Here is a 22,516-nt window from a genome sequence, read left to right as displayed (position 1 = left end):
GATCAACACCCCTATTAATAGCATCATCCATCAGTCTATCTGCCATCATCTTGTTCAGAAAGTGTCCATGTGAGCTTATGCCGTTCTGGAAATCGTCCATTCTTCTGGAATAATAATTCATATCAATAGTCGATTCCTGTTCGGACGGTGCCAGACTACAACTCGTCGGATATAATAGTGTTGAAGTTTGTAGATATAGCAGGAGTCTGGTTAACTACTATAGTAGACCATGGAGAATAGGGGAAACCCATTAATGAAAATTTGACTCCAAATTCAAATCATCTGCAGATAAGAATCGATACTCAATCTGAGACGTGGTTCTGGCCGTCCACATTCCCAGAAATGATGATTATCATCGTCATCTCCACCATATTAACTCTACCTCTAAACAGCCGATCGTCTGGGACAGGAGAAGCAGGGAAAAAAAAAAAGAAGGCCATACAAATTCTGGATTCTTTCTTATCTGCAATTGAGAAACTCTTTCAGTTTCAAACCTGCTAAATATTCTGTCAAAATATAAAACTGATTCAACGGCGCTTGCACGTTCAGTTTCAGGGTCAACAGTGCTTCTCCAGTCGTCCGTCATCGCCGCGACCGTTCTCGGACGTTTTCTGGCCCTTCACGCCAAACAACTCCTGAAACTACCATTTTGACCTCATCCTGCAGTCAGCATTATCTTCCATCCATTTCAGCTTACTTTAGCTTCTTCTTTTTTTGTTTCCCTCTGGGACAGGCAGCCGTGGTTTATACATGGAGGCCTATCCCTCGGTCCCCCTCCTCCCTTTTCTCTCCCGATGTTCATGCGACTGCACTTTGACTTAGGTTCATCCCTCACTGCGACCTGCAGCTCTGGCTCCTTTTGACCGTCAGTCTTTTACTGCATACCTGGGAGCTGTCTTCTTCATCTCAACATTTGTCTTTTGACTTCATCTTTTTTTTGCGCAACCATGGATAAAACGCTTACTATCCCATCTCCATCCGCCGCCGAGGGGCATCCCCAAAGTCCTACCATCCAGCTTCCTGACGGCACCATCGAACCGCCAGCTTATCTACAACCCATACAGCCTCCTTCGGCCTTTCGCAACGGTCGTATCAACCTAGATTGTTTTTCTCCTGTCAATGAAAACGGTAGCTTCGAGTTTGACCGGGTTATAAAGACCGGAAAAGTAGACCGTCGGGTCAAACACAAACATGTCAGTCACTTTTTGACAAACAATCCAGCGCATTCGCCTTTTCTCGCAACTAACATCCTTTTTAGGCATTTCGCGCCTCGTGGAAGCCCGCATACCTCGTTCTCCGACCGAATCTCTTGTCGGTCTACAAAGATGAGGAAGCAACGAGGTTAAGACTGTCCGTCACTCTGTCCGAAGTCACAGCTATCGCACCCGTCAAGTCCCACCGATCGAACCGACAACACGTCTTTGGCATCTTCTCCCCTTCGAAAAATTACCGCTTCCAAGCATCGTCAGAAAAGGATTTGGAGGATTGGATTCGGCTGATCCGCTCTGAAACTGGGGTGGAAGAAGAGGAGAAGGCTATCCTGGCATTGACCAAGAAAGGGGAGACCCCTGCCACGACTACTGCGACTACGACTACTACAACCAAAAAACAGCCCGTCGACGACACTACTGATTTCTCGGAAATCGATCTCCCTGCCAGGGCCAGTTCGCCTGAATTTGGACAAACGCTTTCCCCGGACAGTCGATCTAAGCGCTTCGTCTATCCCCAGGATCATTCGGCCAACGACGTCACTTCCTTCTCGGAATGGTCGGACGGACCATCAAGCAGTGGTGGCATCCGCTCCAAGCCCTCGATCAACAATCTCTCTATATCCGTCCCAACTGGGAGACAATCGTCTCTGCCTCGTGAGTCGAGTCGAAACACCGATTTGGGTATCCTCCGTGATCCCGAGAGAGTCATCTACCATGGATATCTCCAGTGTCTCCGAATCAAAGGAGGTGTGAAACAATGGAAACGACACTGGGTTGTTTTGCGCCCAAAAAGCCTTGGATTTTATAAGAATGAACAGGTATGGTATCTGCGTCCTCGAGCTCTGCCGAAACAAGGCGTGCATTATTCTTCAACCACAAACAACCCCGCGAGATGCAATGCTAATGTCTTTCTTTCAATATATGTAGGAGTACTCTGCTATCAAGGTCATCCCCATGTCACAAATCATCGAGGCAGCTGAAATCGACCCTGTGTCTCGATCCAAGAAATTTTGCCTTCAGATCATCGCTGAAGAAAAGTCATACCGACTATGCACACCCGACGAAGAATCCCTTACGAAATGGTTAGGCTCCCTAAAAAGCATTCTTGTTGCTCGCAAGAACTTGGAGCCTACATCTGCGAAATCCGCATGAACCTTCATATCGACTTGACATGCTGTATAGTGTATCCGATTGAGACCAGTCATGCCTTCGTTTTATCTTTCTTTCTTTCTACGCTTTACTTCAATTCTATCTTTATGTATTATTCTTTCTTTGTTTCTATTACTTTTACTTTTCTTTATGATACATACCCCGCATTGTTTATGATATTGTTTCTTAATTTCAAAGGTACCGACAAGTCATGTCGAGATTACATTTTTCTTTTTGGTGGGTTTCTGTTCATTCAACTGATGAGACGCAACTATTAGGGGAAGTCGACTCTATGCATTTCTCACTTTCTGTTCTTCCTCAGACACACCTCAATATCTTATTTGTAATATAGCCACCTTTTTGTATTCTACTTTATTGAATCCGAATGAATAATGTTGGATTTGAATATATAAACACGTTTACCATGAACAGTAATTGACAGTAACAGTAGCAAAATAGAAATATCTCTAATTCAAAAAGATATATATCTATATCTATATCTATAAATTGCCCCCAAAGCATACCTATCGAACCCTTTCACCCGCTTCCTCACCAGGAACAGCATCATAATGCCCCCTCTGCACTGGCTCGGGATCATTAACCGCACTTTCCTGGTTAACGACCAAAAACGACAGAAACACAATCGCAGCGCCGACCCAGTACAGCGGCGACGAGTACCGTCCCTGTAGGATCATCTGGCCGACTAGGGAGAGGGGAATGGTCATGCTGAGCCCGACGGTGACGACGAGCGGGGTGGTTAGGAGCATTGCGTAGGCCCAGACGATGTCGGATGTAAGGGAGATGACGGCATTTATCTGCGTGGGTGTCAGAAATTATTCGAATGAGAGACAATAGGTGAGGGTGAAGGGATGTATTTACCGAAATGATAGTCCAGATTCTACTCGTATCCGGCAGACCAAACGGCTCAACACCCGTCCAGTGCATAATGAAGAAACCCGGCCAGAGGAGGATAAAGTTGAAGACGCCCACGAGACCAAAAAAGAGCTGCATGTTGACCTTGGACTCGTCGCCTACCTGCTTCTTCATGACGATAGTGTAGACTCCGTATAGCACGGCGCTGACGCCGGCCATGGCATCGCCGAGGGCGATCTCGCCGGGTGTTCTGTGAATGGCACCGTCGGTGCTGTCACTGCCACCGTTGTCGTCGGACCCAGATATGTCGACGCGGGAGATGAGGATGATTCCTGCTAGGGAGGCGAGGACGCCCAGGGTCTTGCGGATGCCGAATTTCTCGACGCCGAGGAAGGCGCCGAAGATGAGAGTCCATACGCCTGGGTGGGATGTGTTAGGTGTCATGTTTGGGTGTTTCTTGGGTTATTTTTGGGGCATACCGCTTGTGGAGGTTAAAATGGTCGTGCTTGCGACTGTGGTGTACTGCAGACAGGAATAGGAGAAGTAATTGGCCTACATATGTTAGATTGTTGGATATTCGGCGTATTCTCCTGTAGACTTACAGCGAACTATAACCAGGTTAGCTTATCAACATGTATAGATCGAGAGTAGAATATCTTACCCATAAAATACAAAACTGAAGACTCAACTTTGCTGTGTCTCTTAAACTCAGCGCCCCAGACTCTGTATCAATAGTATGCAGTCTGTCGTGAGAGCTTTCGAGCTCAGCGTCACTGTCCCTGCCATCGAGTATATCCTGTTCTCCCTTTGCACTACTCGCATCAATGTGTTTCAAGAAGGTCCGCCACGAAGTAATCTGCGACAGTTTATTCAAGCGCCAGAGTCTCCAAAGGCGGTTCAAGAATATCGGAAACAGGGGGAGAGTAAAGAATGCGGTGTTGAAATATGTCATGAAGAACGGCTTAGAGTAGGTATTATCGGAAAATATGGTCTAGACCAAGACATTATAATTAGCATATTCACATCTATACGGCAACAAAAACGTAAAAAGCAACACAATATTAAACCAGATTGTCTTGAAGTAACGTACGCTGGCTAGAAAGCTCGAGGCCGTCCACAGCACGACAACGATCATTAGCAGACAAATGCCGAGAGTCCGCCTGCCCACCCCCAGCCCCAGTTTCTGCGCGGCAGCGTGGACATCCATGTCAGTATCACTCTGCTGTCGTCGATCTATAGACGATTGATTGTGTATGAGAGATGTTTGCTCTGAAACCGTCGAGGGCCCCGTCATTCCGTGCGACCGATGTTTCCTCCGCGCAAGTCACGCGGAAGGAATTGATAAGAGGATAAGAGCACGAACGTCTAGTTCATTGCGCAGAGGGGGAGGACAAGGCGTTTTAATGCGCAGAAGACAGAAATGATAGTCTCGTTCGCTCGAGTTTCTACTCTATATTGCGGGTCATGCTTCCGGTTCAGCTGAGAAGGTTGAAGGTTCAGCTGAAGAGTGCAGTGGATATCTATCGGCAGTGGATACTCGATCTATGGTTACGCAGGAAATCGGAACTGGTAGCGCCAAGCATCACGACTTTGTGATAGCGTCACGAGTGATTGGACTAATGACCTTGGGCTATTATGCAGCCATTACGCTTTGTTGTCAAGATAAAAATGATATTCCAGACTCCTAAAGATATGACAATGCAGCCTGTGACAAAATCAAAAGAAAGAATCAAAGCAATTCCTGTATATGACCCAACAGACGTAAAGAGACAGCATTCTGGTACACGATAACTCCCAATAGATGTTATCCACTGGGAAGGACTATATTCCTCCAAGTTTGCAAATCAAAGGACGAAAGAAAAGAAGAAAAAACAAACTCTCTACAAAACCCAACGTGACGCGCGTAAAAAAAGCAGAACAGAGGCATTAGCGATAATATGTAAATCATTTGAAAATCATATCCATCAGTAGGGTATCAACAGGCACAGCCATCCCGTTCGTTATCGAGATGAATATTAATCGGGTCGCTGAATTCGCCGCTGAATTCCTCTGCTTCTTCCTGTGCCAGAGCACTCCTGGCGATAACTATAACAAACATTAGCACTCTATCAAGGTAGACATGGAAATATAAGAAACCCACCCTCAAAAGCTTGTTCGACATTGACGGCTTCCTTGGCACTTGTCTCAAAGTAAGGAATGTTGCCCTTGGACTGACAGAAGGTCATGGCCCGTTTTGAGGAAATCATGCGCTTGCTCTCTTCCACATCGATCTTGTTACCAATGACAACCTAGCCATCGGTCAGCAACTGCCTCTATCCATAGGATAAAATGGTAAACTTACAAAGGGGAAATTCTCAGGGTCCCGAGGGCTTGCCTGGATAAGGAACTCGTCCCTCCAGCTGTCGAGGGCTTCGAAACTCTTGGAATTATTCACGTCGTACACCAAAACGCAGCAATCAGCTCCCCGATAAAACGCAACACCCAGAGACTGGAAGCGCTCTTGACCTGCAGTGTCCCAGATCTGTTCGAAACAGGTTAGCCCGCCAATTCCCTAGATTTCCAACCGATGGTGGGAAACCCTACCTGCATTGTCACTTGTCGGTCATCCACCAGGACCTCTTTGGTCAAAAAATCGGCACCAATGGTCGCCTTGTAGCTTCCACTGAACTTCTTGTTGACCTATCGACAGAAATAATGGTCAGAGAAAGTGGCCATCTCGTAGGACCTTGGAGTCACGCACATATTGGTTCATCAAACTCGTTTTACCGACACCGCTGTCACCCAGGATGATCACCTAAAATAAACCGAAGCCAGGTTAGCCATGAGACACCCCATGAAAAGCATGCCGCCTACCTTCAACAAAACCTTCTTCCGTGACGACATGGCGGCAGTTGAGTGGGGGAAAGGCGGATAAGGTGAAGTGAGGAGCAAGGAGAGTCTCTCAGAGAAAAATGGGCGAAACACAAGCTTCGTAGAGGATAAAAAGAGAGACTGGACGAGATAAGAGGGAAGGCTGGGATCGTGAGCAAGAGTAGCAGCTAAGTTAGCAAGGTCGTTAGTTGGGCGGTGTTGAGCTAACGGGGCGGTTGGTTTCGATGATGCACGATGCCGGGGCGGTCGAGGGGGCGGTCTGAATGCGTGAACTGTATATCAACCGGGGTTGCGTCAGTCCTTCCATGCTGTTAGTTATTCTTACAGATCAGCTCTTGTTTTTGTGTGTTTCAGATTCAAAGCCTAGCCAGGTTTTCTAAACTCGACTGTGTATTCAGCCAGTTCCATGATGCATCCGTAACCTACCACCTTGACAAAGTTGGTGCCTTATCAGCAGACGATCAAATGGCCCACTGGAGGGAGGAGTATACCTCCGCCCTGGCAGCTCGAGATCGGAAAGAAAAGAGCAACATCGCTCTGTATAAAGCCTGTATGTCATTTTATCTTGATGAATGCATACAATATAAAGCATCTTTCCCAGAATCAACTTAACCATCTTTAGATACCCAATTGGCAGATCGCACTGGCCGCATAGCAACAGCTCCCCAGAGTGCCCAAACCCCCACTTCACCAGACAACCAACGATCAGTCTCTTCTTCATCAAACATTTCCAAGAAACAACAAGCTCCGGGGGAGCCAGAACTTTCTCTCCAAGATATTTTGATAGCCACACGTGCCGATCTCTCCGAAGCACAACGTTCTCGAACCGAACTGCAGGAGAAGCTTACTCGTGTGAGCACTGACTTGGAAAAGCTTCGAAAGAGGAGCACACAAGATGCACGACGAATAAGGTCATTAGAAGGGGATAGAACACATATCCAGTTACGCCTGAAAGACAGAGATGAGGAGTTGAGGGGAAAAGCCAAATTGCTCGAGGTATGTTGATGTCCTACTGCTTTCTCCCGATCCTCTGTATAGGCTGCTGACTTGTTCGTATCTAGGATTTTCAAGATGAATTAGCAACACTAAATCTACAGCTCAACATGGCCGAGGAGCAATCCAACCGGCTACAACGTGAAAATCAGGATCTGGTCGATCGCTGGATGGCCAGAATGGGCAAGGAAGCTGAGGCTATGAATAATGCTTCCAAGTATTCATAGATTTATAAGCCCTCAGCGACCGCAAACCCCAAACCATACACCTGGGTTATAGACAAGGAAACCCAGACAGTCTTCCAAATGGATAGAGTAACATATGTTGTTCTGATCTAACATTTCTATCTATTCATACTATATATGATACCCATAAATTCAGTCATGCCTGAATGACACCACATACATTGCTCACTACCCCTGTCTTCAATGACTATTTTGTATAGACACAAGACTGAAGAGTAGATGGCAACTGATAGTGGTCGAATAATATATGATTCCCAAAAAGCGGGGGTTTCCAAAGCGGCGCATGAAAACATATGCCAACAATCGTGAATATTTTGTACAAGGAGGGTGGTATCATCACAAGGGAAAAATATCTCCAAAAAGAAAAGAGCACCAAACGGCTAACAATACAAGGACACAATAGGTGAGTATGTACCGGGTTTCCAATGCCAATACACAAAATTAAACCAAAAAACCCAAAACAGATCTGGCATTAAGCCGGCCGATCGTCTATACAAAATGCAAAAATGACTGTATAGTGGTGATGAAAATAGTGAGGAACTTCTCACTACATGCCTTCGACAAAGGCTTTCAGTCTAGAGCTGTCTTTGGTAGCGATGAAATAGGTGCCCCCGACGTCTGTCCAGCTGACACTGTTGGACCAGTAGTTCTTCTGCTTGACTTTGAGAAGGTTGACGGGCGAGTTGAGATTTCGCGATGTAATTTTGTGGCCTGCAGGAACGAACGACTTGAGAGAAACGATTTGACACCCCTCCTTCATGTCTAGGAAATGGTTGATCAGCTCGTTATTGAGTTGAGGAGTGAAAGCCTGGTTGTTGATCAAAATGACATCGGCTCGCTTTAGGACCTCGATCATACTGTCTTCCTTGAGGAAATCGCCACGGACAAGGTGCGTTTTTCCTGGCGCAATACCCCAAAGACGGCATCGTGCTCTGAACTCGGCCTGCTGAAGTTGGGCGAGATCGCATGCGTTTTGCATCATTTCGCATCCCCAGCTCTCACAACCAATTTCCAAGGCTGCCTGGAGAACCACGTTACCAACGCCAGAGCCCATGTCGACGAAAACCTGTCCCGACTTCAACCCTGTCTCTTTGAAGATATTGCTGATGAAACGCGGGAGGAGCTCTCCGTAAACATTATCGGTTCCGTTCTCATACTGCCGGAGGGATTCAACTCGAGGCGAGACAGTGCGTGAATAGATCTGAGTCAATATCCGCTCCACATGAGGCAAGCTTAACCGATGTGTCGCATCGAGCTTTTTTGCGATACTCCCACTGCGCCTCAGCTTGTCAATGGCGCGATTGTAATCGGCCACGGTTTCTCGGAATTCCGTCTCAGACGAATGTGCAAGAGCCCGCCGCAGTCTCCGTTTGATGCCAGTCGACTCATCATTAAACTCATCCGCTTCGTCTTCCGAGACGTAATGTTGTGAAACAGTTTCGATGACCTGAAAAATATCGTCGATCGGCTTGAAGTCGTCGTTGTCTCGTGGCACAAGCAGGTTGAATCTAACAAAACAAAATCTAAATTAGCCACACCTTCACTAGAAAATAATAGCACGATATCTTGATTGTTGACGAATAATACCTTTCTTTTTGCGAAGCACTAGGGTATTGAAGAAGGATCTCCGTTGATTTGTCTGTCTCCCCGAATGCACGCTTGAACCTCCCTGCCTTCTGCAAAGACACTATATCCGCGGCATGCACCATAGAGAATGGCTTGCTGCCCTCCTCAGAAAATGCCTTTAATGAGCGCACACGTCTTTCAGGGTCTGGATCTGCGCTGTCGCCCGTCCTAGCCCGCTTGCGCACCTCAAAGGAAGTATCGGAATCGCTTGCATCATCATCACTCGATAGTCGCAATTCGGGGGTTTGTCTCTTGCGATTGCGCGATGGTGTATTTAATCGCTGTCTCGAGGGGCGCTGGTCCGGATCTCTGGAGACTGATCTGCTCTCCGGCTCTCGTGTCTTCCTGCCATTCACGGACGAGACTCGCGATGGCGCTTTGTCTGTGGCTTGCGACGACGATCTCGAGGGAGCAACAGGCCGTGCTTGAACAACCTTGCGTATCTGCGGCCTCTGAGCTTGCAGGGAAAAAGAGCCTCCTTTTTGGAGGTGGTCGAAAAATCCCATGGAGCAGAATCGGTCACCAGGCGGAAAAGTGGGGGGCGTAAGGCGTAAGGATACCAAGTGGAACGCGTATAAAGAAATATAGACAAAGAAGGAAAGACGTGAACAAAACTAATGCAATGGCTAAATCATGCAGTCAAACAGTTATATGAAGAACAAAAGGAAAAAGGCACTGCTGGGGCCGCAAAGAACAGGGAAGAAGAGCCGCGAATCCACGGCGGGCGGGAAAAGATTGGCGGAGCCAACAGCGATCGATAACCATCAGTTCCGCCACTTCGGATCAGGGATTCATTATCCAGTCTTTGAGAGTTTGCCAGGAGCCGAGGATGTGGAGTTTATTTTGATGTTTTATTTGTACATGATTTACGAGTTGTATGGAGTAGAAAAATGCACAGAAAACCCCTCTGGTGGTATCAATTTTGACTCGGTATTTGCACAACAAGTATATATTAACAACAATCACTCGCGAGGCCTTTACCTCGACTTCGACTTCTTCTTCGCCAGCCTCTTCTCGGCCCGGATATCCTTCTTCATACGGGAATCCACAATCTTGTATCTGCCCTTCACTCCCTTTGGACGACCAGAAATACCTCTGTTGGCTCCCTTGGCCACAACCAACTTCGTTTCTGACTTGGGCTTCTTCTTGGTTGCCTTGCTCATCAGCTTCGAGATCGCCTGCGACTTGTCCCGCTCGCTGAGGGCTTCGTCGTCCGCCAGCAGTGCAGACTTCTTGCGCAAGCGCTCCAATTTCTGAGCGGCCTTGAACTTCTTACGGCCCTTCGCCTCCATCACCTTCTTGATCGGACGGGCGTTGATAGCGCGCATCTTCTCCTTGATTGCAGCGGCGGCGGCTTTGCTGATGGGGCGCTGAGGCTTGCCGTGCTTGGTTTCGTCGTCGAGGAACCACTCCGGAAGACCGTCGACATCCCGGAAGGCAAACCTGTTGTAACCATCATCGACCACATCGTGGGATTTCTTTTCGCCTGTGGCCATCGACTGAGCCAGAGCCATAGCCTCTGCGGTAATGATATCGATATCTGCAGTGGCGGTTAGTAATCGATTCAATCTGTCTATATCATGGTTCATGGGGGCTTACCGAGCTGGCCGTTTGCCTTTCGTGGATCCTCAGGCTCCTCGTACTCCTCATCGGATTCTTCAGCCTTTGCACTCTTCTTGTCCTTCTTCTCCTTCTTCGATTCCTTAACATTTTCCTTGTCTGATGTAGCATCGGACTTGGATTTCTCATCGTCCTCTTGCAATTCGATTGCGCTATCCTCGTCCTCAACGTCATCGACGTCTTCCAAACCTTGGAAAATGTCCTGGTCAAAGAACAAAGCGGCGTTGTTCGAAAGAGATTTAGACTTGGGTGCACCGCCTGCGCCTAGTTGAGCCTTGGATTCAGACTCTTCCTCATCTGAGTTTTCGCCATTGTCTTCCTTTCCAGAATCCGAGAATCCTTCGAATTCTTCGGCTTCGTATTCCTTTCGTGACTTCTTAGCACGCAGCTTCGAGTCACTCTCTTCCTTGCGATCCTGGTATCGCTCATACAAGGAATCAAGTTCTCGCTCCAACTGGTCCCCATCATCATCGCTGTCATCGTCATCAGATTCGGATTCCTCCTCGCTTTCACTTTCCACTGGGATGTCCCTGCTGGATGCAATCGCGTCTCTTGCACCCTCCCTGTCGGCACGCTTAAGAGTAAAGGTAGCATCATCCCCTCCTGGTCCCAGCTGCTCCATTCCAATGTCCATAGGCGTAGTCATATGCATCTGCATGCGGACGATCTCTTTACGTTTTTTCTCATTTTCCTTCCGCCGCTCTTTCTTTTGTCTTGTCGTCTCCTTATCTTGGAGCTTGTGAAGTTGCTCCTGGATCGCTAGTTCCTCGTCCATGGGGGCGATCTCAGCGACTTCTTCCGGCTCCTCTTTCTTGTGCGACGTTCCCTTCTTCACAACAAGTCCAAACTTTTCACGGACCTTCAGACGCCATCTGAGGAGGTTTCGGAATTCCTTCTTTCCTAAAAGCTTTAGATCCTCGCAGCAAGTCTTGATTTCTTCTGTTGTTTCCTCCAATCGGTCCAGAGTGGACAACGCCATATCTCCGCTAGGTGGTTGCTGGAAGCTAAGTTTGTTGTATGAACCTAGGATAGCAATGGGATCGGTAGTGTTGATGAATTCAGTCACTGGTAGCTCCTTGAATTGCGTGTAATCACCCTCCTCGTAACCTTCTCTCTTGCGCTTCTTCTTTTCAGGGTTGAAGACCTTGGCCTCATTGTTCGGTGTGGGGTCTGCCAATTCGGCAAACACATGCTTGGGGTCAAGGAATTTCGGATCGAGACGCTTTGGGGCTTTGTATCCGCGGCAAACGACGAAGATTTCCGCAGAGACATTTCGAGAGGAGGGGGGCTTTGTCGCTTCGACTGACGTGAACAACTGCTTGAAAACCCACAGCAGGGGGTTGTAATCCTTCGATCTGAAGACCTTGGTGACGAACGAACCACCCTCGTTCAAGAATTCAGTGGCCAATCTCAGGGACTGCAAGACCAGTTCCGCCTGAGAGAAAGCGTCTTGAACCCAGGCCGCACCGACATTAGGCGCACCGTCATGGAGAACTGTATCCGCCTTCCAGTGTTTCAGATGTTGTCTGATGGTCGCACGACATTTTTCCGTTGTGATATCGCTCTGGAAACTGATAACTCGAGGGATTGGCTTGATTGGGGCGAGATCGACACCGACAATAATACTCTGCGCGGGCATGCATTCTGCAGCTACTTGACACCATGACTATTTCTGCTGTCAGAGAAGGGGCTAGCAAGAGTGAAAACAAAATGCACTTACACCTGGTGCCGCGCAAAGATCGAGAAGAACTCTGCTCTTTTCCAAGAAACCATATTTTTTGTTCAGCTGAACCAACTTGAACGCAGCTCTTGCTCTGTATCCCTTTTCCTTCGCAAGGCGATACCACTTATCCAAACGACCTTTACCGTGCTGCTTCGAGTCAGTACCGATACCTTCATGCACGGATTGGACCAATCTCGCATACCTTTTTCTGGATCGCCATTTTGAGATATGGGTAGTTGAGACAGACTCAACAAACCCAATTCACAAAATAAAAGACGCTTGGGGGTTGAAAAAAATAATTCAAAAGACAGCAGAGAGAAAAAAAGATTGATCAGGATCTGCTTATCGGGCTCGTTCCTAACTTGCCTGGCCGTCTCCACTAGGGAATAAGAATCCTCCAAAAAGTCCGACTTTTTTTTTTTCATGTGGCGGTGCGGAATACACCAGCCACACCACCTTTTATGCCTCAGGCCAAAAGGCGGTCAGGCTCGGAATGACATGTGACATGATATCAGTCGTCGCTGTCTGCGCCTGATAACGCATACTATTGCACTGATTCTGACACACAAGCATAGCCTGATGACTTACTATTACTTTCCATCCTAGCATTTGAGAATGCCTTCTTCTTCCCAACATATTCAATCTTGGTAATGTCATTCTTGCAGCTTCCATGGCGCCCACGGGATCGCGCAAGACAATAAATCCTAGCCCGCCATCGAGCAATGGGGGTTCGCCCGCATCAGGCAGAGACCGTTCGACTTCGACTTCGCGGAAGCAAGGAAGTGGAGCAGTAAGTCATTAGAAAATAAGATTAATCATGATTGTGAATTTGTAGCTGATACATGGCCCGTTCACATAGAACTGGTATCCTGGTACCTGGCCGGCCGTCTCAAGAGCATCTAAAGCGGCTCCTGTTACCGAGGTTGCCCGCGAGAGCATCTCAGTTGCTAAAAATGTAGCATCTAACGTCACATCCTCCTCGACCTCCCTTCTCGATTCCTCAAGACAACATCGAAATCCTTCTCTCCAACTGACAAGAAAACAAGGCGCATCGACCAGATCTCTCCCCGCGAACGCCACAACGACTTGCATTAACATTGCCTCGGACGGTTCTTTATCTACCCCTGTAGCGGACACCCCATTGGAATCCCCTGGTCCAACAACACAACAAAAGGATAAGGAAGAGCCTCACGATAAGGGTATCGGTTTTGTGGATGAAGGTGTGAAAAAAGACCCGAACAATACGGCTGAGACCGCAACTTCGGATGTAGGTGTTCACACCGCGAAACCGGACAATACCCCAGCGCTTGCAAATCAGACTGGGGGATGGCTTTCATGGCTCTACGGATCATATGCAACCGAGAACAGCACCCCGAATGATTCAACGCCAGTGAAGCCTCCGACAGACCCGTGCGACGAGGATCAGACGCCGAAGGCAGACGACACTGAAACAGACAACAAGGGCCCAGAAGAGCAAGACAAGGCTGCCGAAGACACCAATACAACAGGAAATACAGAGACCACCGAGATTACTGAAGTTCCCGCACCACCGCAGAGTCGATCTTGGCTCCAAATGTGGTACGGTTCGTCGTCATCGTCCAAGGGGCCAGAGCACCCACCAAAGGAAATACCCAAAAAAGAGGAGCCCACGGATCCTCCCACAGCAGATGATACAGCAATTCCATCTGCCGATACGGTACCAAAATCGAACGAAGAGACCGAGAGGCCCGCAGAAGCAGGTGACCTTCCTAAGGCACCTGCCGAGAGCGCCAAATCTTCCACCTGGTCATTTTGGTTCAGAGATACCAAAGGTTCTTCGGGGGGGAAAACACAAGATGCAGAGTCTGTTGAAGCTCCAATGGCTCATGATTCGCTATCAAAACCGCCAACCAGTGATCTAGAACCAGACTCAGACCAAAGAGTGGAGATTACGAAGAAAGGAAGCGTCAAAATCAAACCATCCAAAGGACATGTAGAATCTGCGGTTGCCTTTGGGCCGGCTGCTCCCGAATTGGAGGCCCATCCCCCAGAAGCAGTACCGCCTAAGATCCCTGAAGCTGCTTCCAAACAGTTACAGAAGATCTTGCCCAACCAGGTCTTACCGCGTTTCGAGGATACCTTTGCCCTGCAAGAGACACCTTCTTTTCTGCAGACTATTGGGCGCTTCTTGCATTATAGCAAGGAACCAAGTAACAAGCACGTATATATGATCAAGGACCCTCCTCATATCCGGAAGGCTTTGGCTATTGGAGTACACGGTTACTTTCCCGCTCCGTTGATCCGGAGTGTCCTTGGTCAGCCAACAGGAACATCCATAAGGTTCTCAGGCATGGCGGCCGACGCAATTCGGAAATGGACAGAGTCCCGCGGATACAAATGCGACATTGAAAAGATAGCCTTGGAAGGTGAAGGCCGAATTTCTGACCGTGTGGACCTACTGTGGAAGCTACTCCTAAACTGGATGGATGATATAAGAAAAGCAGATTTCATCATGGTTGCATGCCACAGTCAGGGAGTTCCTGTGGCAATCATGCTGGTTGCCAAACTGATATCGTTTGGCTGTTTAAGTGCTGCTCGGGTTGGCATCTGCGCAATGGCTGGCGTTAACCAGGGTCCATTTACAGACTACAGATCTCGATGGATCAGTGGCTCTGCAGGGGAACTTTTTGAGTTCGCACTGCCCTACAGCCAGGTTTCGAAAGATTATGAAGCCGCACTGAAGAGCGCTCTAAATTTCGGGGTTCGAATCTCCTATGTGGGAAGCATTGATGACCAGCTGGTTTCTCTTGAGGTAAGAATTAATTAATTCCCCCGCTATGCGAACGGTATCTAATCTTTTTCATTCCAGTCATCGCTGTTCTCTCCAATAAGCCACCCTTACATCTATCGAGCAGTCTTCGTCGATGGTCGTGTCCATGCCCCAAGCTTGTAAGTTTCTCAGCGCAATTAACATTGGATCTCTATTGACCGTTGCTAAAAGCCTTTCGCATTTGGTCGGGTTTGCCCTTAAACTACGAAACCTCGGAATCTCAGACCATGGCCTCATTCGGGAGCTGAGCTCCCCACTCGCGGGCAGCCTCTACTCTGGAGAGGGACATTCTCGACTATACGACGATGAAGCTGTTTACTCGTATGTCATTCCTGAACCCAAGTTAATACAGCCAGCTAATTTCAACACAGTCTTGCCATTGAATTTGCACTAGAAACGTCGAACGTCAACAGCCCAACCCTTGATATCAAGAGACCCCTCCCCTCTTCAGCTGCAAACCCTTATATCCTCCCATTTGCCATGCGAGGTCTTCTCGAAGAAGAATACGTCAGGAATGAGCTCTATGAAGAGACGGTGGAACTATTGAGGCAATTCGATAACTGGAAGCCGGCTAGCAAGGTGCTGAAGGACGTCAAGTTCCGGTTAGAAGGAATCCGGTCAAAACTTTGATCGTATTCATGCCATCGCTCGATGCGTCGTCATGGCTACTGTACATTGTTTCTCAGTGGACCAGTTGTTGGATACCTTAGATTCTCTTGCTGATTTTCCCATTCTTCATGCTTTCTGAAAACAAAGGTGTTTTAAAGTAGAAAAATGAAATCTGCAACATGCACATAGAAGGGTATATTCAAACATTGATAGAGTCCTCATACCGTTTATCTACCCACCATACTCAATAATTACAAGTATAAATACATGAAAGGAAAAAAAAAAGAGGGGGGGCGGGGTAGAATCATAGAAAACAGGAAAGAAAAAAAAAAAAAATCATAAATAAACACCTCTAATTATCTCTGCTCCATTTCTCCCAGCACCACCCACCCCCCCAAAATAAAAAAGGTCAGATAGTGGTAACCCTAGTGAACTCCCACCTGCCATTGTTAAAAGCAAGCCAAACCTAGGCCTAGGTATCCGGGTCCAAGCTCCAGTCAAATGCGCCGCCGTCCTTTGTGTATCCAAGAAATCGAACGATCAGGGTGGAGTAGCTGATGTTCGTTTATATGCAGAAGAAATTAAGAATGAAAAGAAAAGAGCAATCTGAGAAAGAGAATTATTGCGAGGGCAAAGCGCAACAAAAAGAGAATAAGAAGATCCAGTTGCCCCCTTTTGAGGAAGATTGAGGAATTTACACCTGGGGAAATGCCGTCTGATATGCACCTGCGATTTCATCTGTAGAAGATAAGTTAGCCAGAGTAAAGGATTTTTTTCTTTCTAGAAACAAGGCTGTCCTCACCTCTCATGCCGTCCAAAGCCTCGAATGCAATTGCGTAGTTTCCCACGGCAGAAATGAGACGACCCAGACCCTGACGAAGTTCTTCAACGAGCCGATCCGATGGATTACCGGTGTTGTCGTAGTCGAATCCGGGGGATAGCTGTTTTGCCACGCGTGCTTTGTAGAAAATCATCAACAAAGCATAGCTACCTTGCATAAGACAGCATGCGAATGAGGGCATAGTGCGCGGAGGCTGGTGTAAAGGGGTCTCCTGCCCATCGCCTGGTACATATAACGGCTCCGGTAGAGGTAAACTTGAGAACATGTGGGAGATTAGAAAAGCCGCCCTCAGGCAAACTTTGGCGGACTGTTGGCTAGTGTATGGGAAGTCATTGCGGAATGGGTACTGCGGGATCGATTGGGCATCTGAGGGTGTGGAAGAAGCGGAGGAACCGGTATAGTCTGACGATGAAGCGCTTTGAAAAGGTTCCATACTGCTGCATGAACATTGGATACTAGATATCCCGCTCTGGGCCCTTGACGCTTTGGGGAAATTATTCACGTTTGCGTTGTTGGAGCTTGCTGCTGTCAGATCGCAATGCTTTTTGATGAATATCGGGATGTCGGAGAACGCTCGGAAACGATGGGTCTTGATTTGTGCACTATTTAGAGGTTAGTTGTTTGTAAGTAAACCAAGTCGCGGAGTTTATCGCACCTGGACAGCTTAATTCGCGAAATTGCACGAATGCTTTGAGCTGTGATTGCCTCCGTTTGGTCACCACAGTTGATAGGAGGCAAATTCGACTGTGCCAGGATAGATTTCGACCACGCGTCGAGTTGTTGCATGCGCTCGTAGATGTAATGCCAATTCGACCCTGTTCTGATGCACTTGTTTAGATCAATGATAAACTGGGTCGACGAGACTATCACTTGTTGCGCTTGTATCAGAATAGACCAACCCTGTTCAGCATATCAGACCAATTCGTAAATTCCAGAAAACTCATCTTTTGGCAAAAGTGCTGTACTCACATCGGGATCAGACGCAAATCGTGGATAAGGAGTAACAAACTGAGGGTCATGCAACGTGATAGAGGGCGGCTAAGAATGCGCAAAGTTAGTCTCACTAAGAGATATTTGGTGGAGCAGCGATTTAGACTCACAGTTGTGCTGACTATAGAGCCTTGAAGGACGCAATAATACTGCGTATATGGTCAGTTTATTGTTGCAATATGGGGTTCAGAATGCTCGCACTGTCATCCACCAAGTCCTCCGTCTGGCTTCTGCAAACTCATCAAATTCTTCTCCCAGCGAATGTAGAGACATGTCCAATGCTATTGCCAATGCTTGGCCTGCACGGTATCTCATCTTCAGCAAATTGCCTCGTTGGGTGTACTCGTAGACTGAGAGGACGAGTAAAGCGAGAATGCGCTCGAGCTCAACGGGCGTATTGATATGAAATGGTTCACGGTTGATAAGCGGTCGATCATTTGATAATGCTTGTGCTGGTTCCGTAGACGAAGCATGGAGCTCGCAGTCTGCCTCGATGCTATTGTTGGCCAGTTGTGCGAATGTATGGGCGTAGGTCCTACGCTGCAGCACAGCGCCAGCAGACGTCGGTTCTGGGTCATTTGGGTGCGGTATCAGGGCGAGAATGGCGGATATCGCAAGACTAAGAGGAGACTGCGGTCGGTACAACAGGATGGGCTCTTCGGAGGGAGAATCTGCACAGGACCCCGCACAATTCAACGGCCGATCAGGACAAGGACGGTTGATCCTAGGCGGAAGGATGGGAAAATAAAGGTGTATGAAGTCATAATATGCGTTTAATCTGCCCTCTCATTTAGAATCAGCCCGAGGCATCCGGGGTAGGAACTCACATTTCGTGTTCACTGCTATATGTCCTCACCAGAAACTGCGAAGCTTCGTTGGATGGCGAGGGGGTTGGTTCCATTTGGACATGGGTATGCACTGCTTCATTGGCAGGGAAGAGGTCCACAAACATAGACTGCACATCTGAAGAAAAATCCAGAGATCTCAATCCGGCTCCTGGCACGGAGAGCACGTCGATCTGCCCGAACATACCCCCGGATGCTGTGTCACCGTCAGCAGCGTCCCATTGACATTGAGCAAGAAGTGCAGCACATACATTCATTGAAGTTGGAAGTCGGAGTAATGACCTCGTTTTGAAAGCCATCCTGCTGGTCGCTTCTCTCTGGAGAGATGGAGGTCTTCTTCTTCCTCGGTCCTCCGCGTTTACTGGGCAGATAAGAGCATTTTCTATCTTTGCTGGCACACTGTCGAATATAATTATAGCCTCTTCAGTACATGAATCAAAGCCGTACCAATTTGTTGACATCAAAGAAAAGCCAACTGGTGAAAGAAAAAGAAAGAAAGAAAGAATTTAAAAAAGACGTACATTGGAGCACGGATCCTGACCATCACAACGTGTTCGTGACGAACGACTGATATGAAAGAAATTAGTCCCGAGATAAAGAATGAAAGACAAACAGCCCCGCGATGGAGTACGAAACCCGACTACACGGCCCTGGGTCAGCTTACCAAGCCAAACAAGCTACCTTAACAGGCGGTTTTGCAAACTTCTTGCGGATCACGGAGGGTCTCGAGGACGTCTTGGACTGGGGCTGGGGCAAAGTGGTTGTGGTAGTTGTAGTGGTTGGAAGCTCATGATTATATAGACGATGCTGGGGATTCTCAAGCACCATGGCGGATAGATATTATTTTGTTTTGTTCTTAGAGAGAATTATTGATTGATTTGATCGCAGCTCTTTCTTTTTGACGGCCGCAGAGAGCCTTGGAGAATGGAAACGGAGTCACCGCAGACTTAGATACTCCGACTGCACATAATAACTAGCCATAGGACTGGGGGCACGCAGACGATGGTAAGACTTCATCAAAGAACTCTCCGGGGGAGAGCCTAGTCGATTGGAGGGGATCCAAGATATTAATTAATTAATTAAAGTAAAAAAAGAACTGATGGTCTGATATAGAATAGGAAAAAGAGTTGTGAAAGCAGCCCACAGGCTTAATCATCCATTGTCCGTCGACGGTGCAAATCCCGAAACGACGGTTCGGGATTTGCTTCTCAAAAGAAAAGACCAAATGTGGCGTTGGATTCGACGACGATTAGTCAAAATGCACTCATGCGCTAGTTTGCTTGACATCTCCTGATGGAGCTAATCTGCAGGTGTTGAGAGATCGAGAGGAGGTCGATGATGAGGATGATGAGGGTTGATTAAGGGGATCGCGAGGGAATTGAACGTCGCTGTTGGCCCTCCATCTCTGTCACGTGATTGACTCTATACAACTCAGACTCTCTTACGGCCTGATATCGCTCTATTTGTCTCGCAACATATGTCTACTTTGGATGGTGGTACAATGTACAATGCTCCATAGTGCTTCATCTTGTTGTCACACTGATCGACAAACTTTCCAGAGCCAATTCAGCCATTCAAATTAAAAAATCCACCAGCGTCGACACCAACGGGGCAAAAATGAAGTCAGCGAACAGTCGGGTTGGTGTGGATCCCCCTCCCAGTCGGACATAAGGATAATCATCCACGGTTCTCATAATTCCAAATACTCTAAAAAAATAAAATAAAAAACAATTTCATCTTTAGCCTGCCAATCAAATCAATTAAATATTAAATCGGTTCACACCTTTCTGGTGATATATGTACAGACTAAAGCAACTACTGTGTACTACTCGCTATTATTATGATTCGTAGCCTTCTATGAAAATCATTTTTATACATCATCTCTCCCATCACCGGCAAGGGCCTCTTTTATTTTCCCCAAATTAAATTAAGGAGGGAGTTTTGATCCCAGAGATCCGCGCCACGCTATTCCACACACTGTCCGCAACTCTGACCGGGAGCTTATGCCCCTTGAGCTGTTGATCAATCAACCACATTCCAACAACAAACTCGTCTCTTGTCAGCAGGCCGATCTTTTGCCGATCCACTAGCTCGTAGATCTGTTCCAGGGTCGTGGGTGGAAGCCGGCTTCGAGTCCAGATGTCTCGAACCACTAGGTTCAGCACCATCTCAGAGGCGTTCGGAGGATATTTGTTCAACGATCCTCGATCCTGCATCATGACCTGTGCCTGAGTGGGGACGAGGTATCCTTTATTTGCTGCCCAAACCCCCTCATATCGTTTTCGTTCCTTCTCGCTGACCTCACTTCTCCACCTCTTCCGATCGCCCTCGTGATGTTTGTGAGGGTGCTTGTGAATAATATGCATCTTATGATGTCTGCGATTCCGGTCTTCTTCCTCGTCCGCTTTGGTCGGGTCTCGCAGTGTGTGTCGCATGCCTCGGGATGGGCTCGGGGTTCGAGAAATCTCTTTTCTGCTTGCATGCGCCAATTGTAGAATGGATCGGGATCTTGGTCGACGTGTTGGTGGTGGAGGGGGAGGAACCTTTCTCGTTGGCGATGCTCTGGACGATGCGAGCGACGAAGCAACAATGGCATTGGAAAGTGCCTCTTCGCTCATGATGTTAGGTTCATCAAGTATACTCGCGCTACTATTGTTATGCGACCGGGAATAAATCGAAGCAACGCTAGGGGTTAAAGGTGTTCGTGGTGAACTGTTGTCGCCAAAAGAGGATCCATTATGGCTGGATGCCACCCGAGCGACAGACGGATCGACTCGTCGGGGTGGAAGTTGAGGCTTCTGTTCATCGGACAGAGGTGATATAAATTGCTTTGAGTGCGTAGAAGACTGAGGACTTGAGGACCGGCAGCTATTAAAGCTCCTCGTTCCTCCTGGACTGTCGTGTCTTGGTGCTCTGACTGTTCCACGAGCAGCCGGTGGGGCAGGTTTTCGCTGTATAGGTGAAATAGGAGACGATTTTATAGCAGCCTGCTGAGCAACATTTGGAGGCTTCGTATGTACTGGCACGATCGGCTTGCGGTGAATCGGTGAGCTTCCAGGGGATGACGGTTGGCCATTTTGTAAGATATGATCAAATGTCTTGGTTAGATCGACTGTGTTGTGAATTGGCTTTGGAGCTGGCAAATCCGGAACCTCCTTCTTGATAGAATTGCTGGGTGGAATATGCTGATGCACTTTATTCGACGCCTGCTTTGCCATATCATTCTCGATGGATGATTTCTCACTCCGCACTGGAGAATGCTCGGCAGCAAGTCGGGCGGCGATCTTCTGCGGAGTTCGCGACCTGGAAATGTCCGCAGCTTTGAGAGACCTATCGGATGTACTCTGTGGACTTGTCGCACGCGAATTGGCTGCAAACCTCCCTATCTTGTCCCTGACGGAGCCAATTTCGGGCGGTGCTGGGGAATCGGGAGCGAGATGATCACCCGACTGGGGGTGATGATGATGGCTCACATTTTTGCCTGCGAGCAACGCGGCACCCATGGCTTTATTTGGATCCGTGCCTCTCGCACTAGGAGATGGGGCTCTTGACGAACTTGCATTGAAGGCTAAGGCAGCTCCCTGGAGAGCTGTCAGGCTGTCGTTGGCATGGCTGCGGGAGGGCGGCCTGTGGTTCAGCGAACTCATGGGATGGGATGAACCAAGTTTCTGAGGCCGAATAGCCAGAGGATCACAAGATCGAGCTTGAAACTTGGACAGTACGCAAGACACTTGATCAGCTTCCAAAAACGCAATTTGACGCCGGATGAGAAATAGATTGCCGGCTATTTAATGTCCATCAGTGCAGGGCAGCTGAGCTAATAATAAACCGTGCGTTGGTGTTTCAGGAGTCGGCAGCCGTCTGCACAGAATGCGGAGTCGAGCAAGTCGTAAATCGTCAAATATCGTCAATTGAATCCATCGACCTGGCTGTGGTGAGGAGGCAAAGTGGCATGACGATAGATCGTTTCTTCTTGTTGTTTCGTTGCCAGCCCGATCGCATCCCAAAGGGGTTAGTGTGGGTTGACATCAGCATCAAGAAAGGAGAACTGCAGCTGTGACATATCATCCATGAAAATATATAAGAAAAGAGATGGAATATATTAATTAAT

General features: G+C 47.9%; 9 protein-coding genes across 9 annotated transcripts; 3 read left to right on the top strand and 6 right to left on the bottom strand.

Annotated features, from left to right (window-relative positions):
- Window positions 1-947: 947 nt before the first annotated feature.
- Window positions 948-2,363, top strand: ASPWEDRAFT_170747 (PH domain-containing protein; the record flags this gene model as incomplete). Its single annotated transcript, XM_040830671.1, has 3 exons — window positions 948-1,193; window positions 1,259-2,029; window positions 2,139-2,363. 3 exons carry the CDS (start codon window positions 948-950, stop codon window positions 2,361-2,363), a joined length of 1,242 nt encoding a protein of 413 aa, XP_040690937.1.
- Window positions 2,364-2,740: 377 nt separating this feature from the next.
- Window positions 2,741-4,754, bottom strand: ASPWEDRAFT_38937 (uncharacterized protein). The gene is made up of 6 exons (XM_040834992.1): window positions 4,324-4,754; window positions 3,895-4,224; window positions 3,836-3,841; window positions 3,713-3,785; window positions 3,240-3,652; window positions 2,741-3,175 (listed from the first exon to the last, which is right to left on the bottom strand). The coding sequence occupies exons 1-6, from the start codon at window positions 4,438-4,440 to the stop codon at window positions 2,885-2,887; spliced, it is 1,230 nt and encodes a 409-aa protein (XP_040690936.1). The 5' UTR covers window positions 4,441-4,754; the 3' UTR covers window positions 2,741-2,884.
- Window positions 4,755-4,915: 161 nt separating this feature from the next.
- rab7 (Rab family GTPase YPT7) lies at window positions 4,916-6,415 on the bottom strand. Its single transcript, XM_040834991.1, has 6 exons — window positions 6,087-6,415; window positions 5,974-6,027; window positions 5,817-5,912; window positions 5,575-5,754; window positions 5,374-5,521; window positions 4,916-5,318 (listed from the first exon to the last, which is right to left on the bottom strand). Exons 1-6 carry the CDS (start codon window positions 6,114-6,116, stop codon window positions 5,209-5,211), a joined length of 618 nt encoding a protein of 205 aa, XP_040690935.1. The 5' UTR covers window positions 6,117-6,415; the 3' UTR covers window positions 4,916-5,208.
- A 154-nt stretch (window positions 6,416-6,569) lies between these two features.
- ASPWEDRAFT_170744 (ATG16 family protein) lies at window positions 6,570-7,324 on the top strand (the record flags this gene model as incomplete). Its single annotated transcript, XM_040830670.1, has 3 exons — window positions 6,570-6,654; window positions 6,727-7,100; window positions 7,166-7,324. 3 exons carry the CDS (start codon window positions 6,570-6,572, stop codon window positions 7,322-7,324), a joined length of 618 nt encoding a protein of 205 aa, XP_040690934.1.
- A 438-nt stretch (window positions 7,325-7,762) lies between these two features.
- On the bottom strand, window positions 7,763-9,709 carry dot1 (histone methyltransferase DOT1). The gene is made up of 2 exons (XM_040836287.1): window positions 8,930-9,709; window positions 7,763-8,865 (listed from the first exon to the last, which is right to left on the bottom strand). Exons 1-2 carry the CDS (start codon window positions 9,472-9,474, stop codon window positions 7,890-7,892), a joined length of 1,521 nt encoding a protein of 506 aa, XP_040690933.1. The 5' UTR covers window positions 9,475-9,709; the 3' UTR covers window positions 7,763-7,889.
- Window positions 9,710-9,945: 236 nt separating this feature from the next.
- Window positions 9,946-12,531, bottom strand: spb1 (rRNA methyltransferase spb1; the record flags this gene model as incomplete). The annotated part of the gene is made up of 4 exons (XM_040830669.1): window positions 9,946-10,508; window positions 10,568-12,254; window positions 12,309-12,458; window positions 12,514-12,531. The coding sequence occupies 4 exons, from the start codon at window positions 12,529-12,531 to the stop codon at window positions 9,946-9,948; spliced, it is 2,418 nt and encodes an 805-aa protein (XP_040690932.1).
- Window positions 12,532-12,859: 328 nt separating this feature from the next.
- Window positions 12,860-16,116, top strand: ASPWEDRAFT_445637 (uncharacterized protein). Its single transcript, XM_040836295.1, has 5 exons — window positions 12,860-13,101; window positions 13,171-15,102; window positions 15,160-15,239; window positions 15,292-15,441; window positions 15,492-16,116. Exons 1-5 carry the CDS (start codon window positions 12,982-12,984, stop codon window positions 15,748-15,750), a joined length of 2,541 nt encoding a protein of 846 aa, XP_040690931.1. The 5' UTR covers window positions 12,860-12,981; the 3' UTR covers window positions 15,751-16,116.
- A 307-nt stretch (window positions 16,117-16,423) lies between these two features.
- ASPWEDRAFT_26659 (uncharacterized protein) lies at window positions 16,424-18,949 on the bottom strand (the record flags this gene model as incomplete). Its single annotated transcript, XM_040832879.1, has 10 exons — window positions 16,424-16,467; window positions 16,532-17,172; window positions 17,226-17,470; window positions 17,540-17,608; window positions 17,671-17,709; window positions 17,762-18,338; window positions 18,388-18,601; window positions 18,657-18,804; window positions 18,853-18,880; window positions 18,927-18,949. 10 exons carry the CDS (start codon window positions 18,947-18,949, stop codon window positions 16,424-16,426), a joined length of 2,028 nt encoding a protein of 675 aa, XP_040690930.1.
- Window positions 18,950-20,116: 1,167 nt separating this feature from the next.
- Window positions 20,117-22,283, bottom strand: irs4. Its single transcript, XM_040836297.1, has one exon. It carries the CDS (start codon window positions 22,050-22,052, stop codon window positions 20,328-20,330), a length of 1,725 nt encoding a protein of 574 aa, XP_040690929.1. The 5' UTR covers window positions 22,053-22,283; the 3' UTR covers window positions 20,117-20,327.
- Between the last annotated feature and the right edge of the window lie 233 nt (window positions 22,284-22,516).

The sequence above is a fragment of the Aspergillus wentii genome, assembly GCF_001890725.1.
Source record: "Aspergillus wentii DTO 134E9 unplaced genomic scaffold ASPWEscaffold_3, whole genome shotgun sequence".
In the NCBI taxonomy this organism is placed as follows: Eukaryota; Fungi; Ascomycota; class Eurotiomycetes; order Eurotiales; family Aspergillaceae; genus Aspergillus; species Aspergillus wentii.
This window is presented reverse-complemented; position numbering and strand designations above follow the sequence as displayed.